This window comes from Seriola lalandi, unplaced genomic scaffold (genome assembly GCF_002814215.2).
Source record: "Seriola lalandi dorsalis isolate HSWRI2012SDOR001 ecotype SW California unplaced genomic scaffold, Sedor1 jcf7180002054475, whole genome shotgun sequence".
NCBI lineage: Eukaryota > Metazoa > Chordata > Actinopteri > Carangiformes > Carangidae > Seriola > Seriola lalandi.
This window is the reverse complement of record NW_019525028.1, coordinates 162,412-165,346: the sequence shown is the minus strand read 5'-3', so window position 1 is coordinate 165,346 and position 2,935 is coordinate 162,412. Positions and strand designations below refer to the sequence as shown.

The window sequence follows — 2,935 nt, the reverse complement described above, 5'->3', positions numbered from 1 at the left end:
GTGATCAGGTGATCGCAGTGATCAGTTTCAGGTGGACCTTCAGACCAACAGCTCTCTACAGGACGTCCTGCTGTCAGACCACTTTCCACATCAGCCCTCAGTCTGGATCAGAGCAGCCACCAGAGTCTCTAAAACGTTTCATGTTATTATTTGGTTTCTGCTCGAGAATGCAGCTCAGTTTTTTAAGAAGAATCAGCTTTAATGGAACTGTGGAATGTTAACTCCCCTTTATGTTTATCTATAAACCTGTTGATAGAAATATGACGTGACCTCAGTCAAACTTTTCTTTTGGTTAAATTAAATCTCCGTGCTGAGTTCAAGGACCTTGTGAGCTGATGAGATTTGGAACGTGGTCGGCAGGTGAACTGGTCTTTGAACGTGTAATGTTGGCTGAGTTCAGGCTGTGATCTGATTGGTCACTGTGTGAATGAACAAACATATCTTGTTTTTTTTCAGGGGGGGAGGGGGGAGTCCCTTTTTATAATGTTTGGTAACCGTGGTAACGATTATGATGGTGCATGTGTGGGACTCTAAAATCACGATGGGTACTGTAGTTTTCTCTGAGTGCACATGACTGGAGGACAGGAGGGGTGAGTGTTACCATGGTAACATGGTATGTGTGCCAAAGGCCTGGAGGATCAGTTAGGATAATGTGTGGGTGATTGATGTCGGGGTCAAAGGTCAGATTATTTATTTGTGTATCAGGTGACTGACGTCTGAGGGAAGAAGCTTGTTTATATTCTATAAATCTATTAATTCAAATGTCTATAAAACCTGAAGCCAACGCACCTGGCTCTGTGTCGTCTTTGACTTCCTGGTCCACAGGTGAGACTGTGGTTGTTTTTGTCACATAAAAAAATCACAACACACGTGAGAAAAAGTGCATTTATTTGTTAATAATTTTGTCAGGCAGGCGGCTGATTGGAGGATGAACACTGACTCCTCCCTCAGTGGTAGCTAACGACAACCATAGGCCCTTCCCCTCTGCCTGCAAACTCTGTACAAACCCCGCCCACCGTCAACAAAAACAAACAAAAAAAAAAACTCACCCCGTCTCCGCCCGGCTAAAACGTCCGTCAGATAAAAACCAACAAACACTCAATAAAAAACAGAAACAAACAGAAGTAACAAAATGCTCCATCAGGCTCCGCCCCCTGACAGCGGTGTGATGTCACCATTTCTCATTGGTCCGCCTGGATGATTGGCACGTGAGGAGGCGTGGCCTGCACAGCCTGTCCTCTCCAATGAGGGAGAAAGGGTGGAGCTAGTCCGAGTCCGAGTCACTGGATTCCTCAGAGGACGTTTGATCTTCATCATCCTCATCATCCTCGTCGTCGTTCTGAGGAAACCACAAAAAAGTTCAAGTTAACTCGTGTGGAATGTGTTTGCTCAGCTGTTACAAGATGGTTGCCATGGTGAGTCTGGGTTTTACCTTACAACTCCATTAATTTACACTCAATGTCATTAAGGTCTTTAAGTGGCTAATATAAGGGAATTGTTAAAGGCTAAAGTTACTGACTGTGATAGATTCAGGTGTTTATAAAACTATTAGTCTTCTATTAAAGTCTTTAAGGGGTAAAAAAAACACTTAAATTTTACCAAATAACATTAAAAGTTATTATTACCTGAAAGGAAATGGCTTTAAGGACAGAAGATACATTTAAGTGTTTTTCAGCCCTTAAAAAGCTCCTTAAATTTGTTTTAAAGAACAAATCAATATATTATAATCCATTAATTTATTCATAGATTATATTTGTAGTGAATCCCTGTATCTGAAAAATGTCATGTTATTTGATAAATCTTAAAGGTTTAAACCTCTTCATATATGTGTAATATATTTATGTTTTAGTGCCACAATCATTTTTATTAATCCAATCAACCAATCACAGATTGAAGCCGTCACCTCATCATCATCATCGTCGCTGTCTGTGCTTCCTGACGTCTCGTCATCTTCATCAGAGTCAGAGGAGTCACTCTTCTCTTCCTCCTCGTCTGTGTCAGACATATCCTGCTGTAAACACACACACAGGTTTATGTGGCGCAGCCTGACAGACCGCACTCCACCGACCAATCACAGCAGGTCGTTAGAGATGACCAACACTGACTAGTTAACAAGGACTGAATTAATTAAAAGAAATCAACTTTATATTTTTATGTTTCATTTCTGTGTTCACATGTTGTGAAGTTTGTGTGTGTGAGAGAGCGTGTGTTCACGTGTTGTTCAGTTGTGTAGTGTGTTACCTTGGCTCGGTACGCCATGGCCCTCTTGCCCACCCCGACCCCCGGTGTTGCGGCTCTCGAACCAACTGCCTTCCCCTTCGCCGTCACACGGACTTTAGCTCCGGGGCTGCTGCGAGCTTTAGTGGTGCTGCGACGTTTCTGACCAAGGACCAAACAAACAAACAAACAAGTTGACACACTACCAGTAACCTGCAGAGTCACTTAGCTTAATTCTGTTAGCCTGTAAAGGATTGTTGTAACAATGCTAATTTACATTAGCTTACAGACAGTACAGGTTCTCCTTTAAAAGGATAAAATTAAGATTAAAATAGTTCTGACGACCCATTCTGCACAAATACATTCAGTATTATTCCACGTTAGCTTAGCCATGCTAACAACAGTTTACGGCAGGGAAGGTCCGCCATCTGGACACAGATTTTATTATATCTCACAGGCTGAAATGCATAAATTAATGGCGCAGCTGACCGGTAACCGGTTCTACTTTCTGTTAGGAGCTAACAGCTAACTGTTGTTCGTCGAGCAGCTGCACCAGTGGTTCCGCCTTCATTTTATGAAAACTTTACAACTTTATTTAATTTTGCAATAACGATACTTATTGCAGACAAACTTCGTTTCAGTCATCATCATCACAAAAGTAAAAGAAAAAATACATGTAAAACTTTTGTTGAGGTGTAACAATAGTTTAGCAGTCAGC

The 2,935-nt window shown here is 41.7% G+C and overlaps 1 protein-coding gene across 1 annotated transcript in view; it reads right to left on the bottom strand.

Annotated features, from left to right (window-relative positions):
* Nucleotides 1-871: 871 nt before the first annotated feature.
* ubtfl (upstream binding transcription factor, like) overlaps nucleotides 872-2,935 on the bottom strand; it is an 11,411-nt gene continuing 9,347 nt past the window's right edge. The window contains exons 14-17 of the mRNA XM_087175552.1: nucleotides 2,627-2,645; nucleotides 2,242-2,441; nucleotides 1,904-2,011; nucleotides 872-1,339 (exon numbers count right to left, since the gene is read on the bottom strand). Coding sequence (XP_087031678.1) covers nucleotides 1,265-1,339; nucleotides 1,904-2,011; nucleotides 2,242-2,441; nucleotides 2,627-2,645 — 402 coding nt within the window. The 3' untranslated portion in view covers nucleotides 872-1,264. The remainder of the gene's footprint in view (nucleotides 1,340-1,903; nucleotides 2,012-2,241; nucleotides 2,442-2,626; nucleotides 2,646-2,935) is intronic.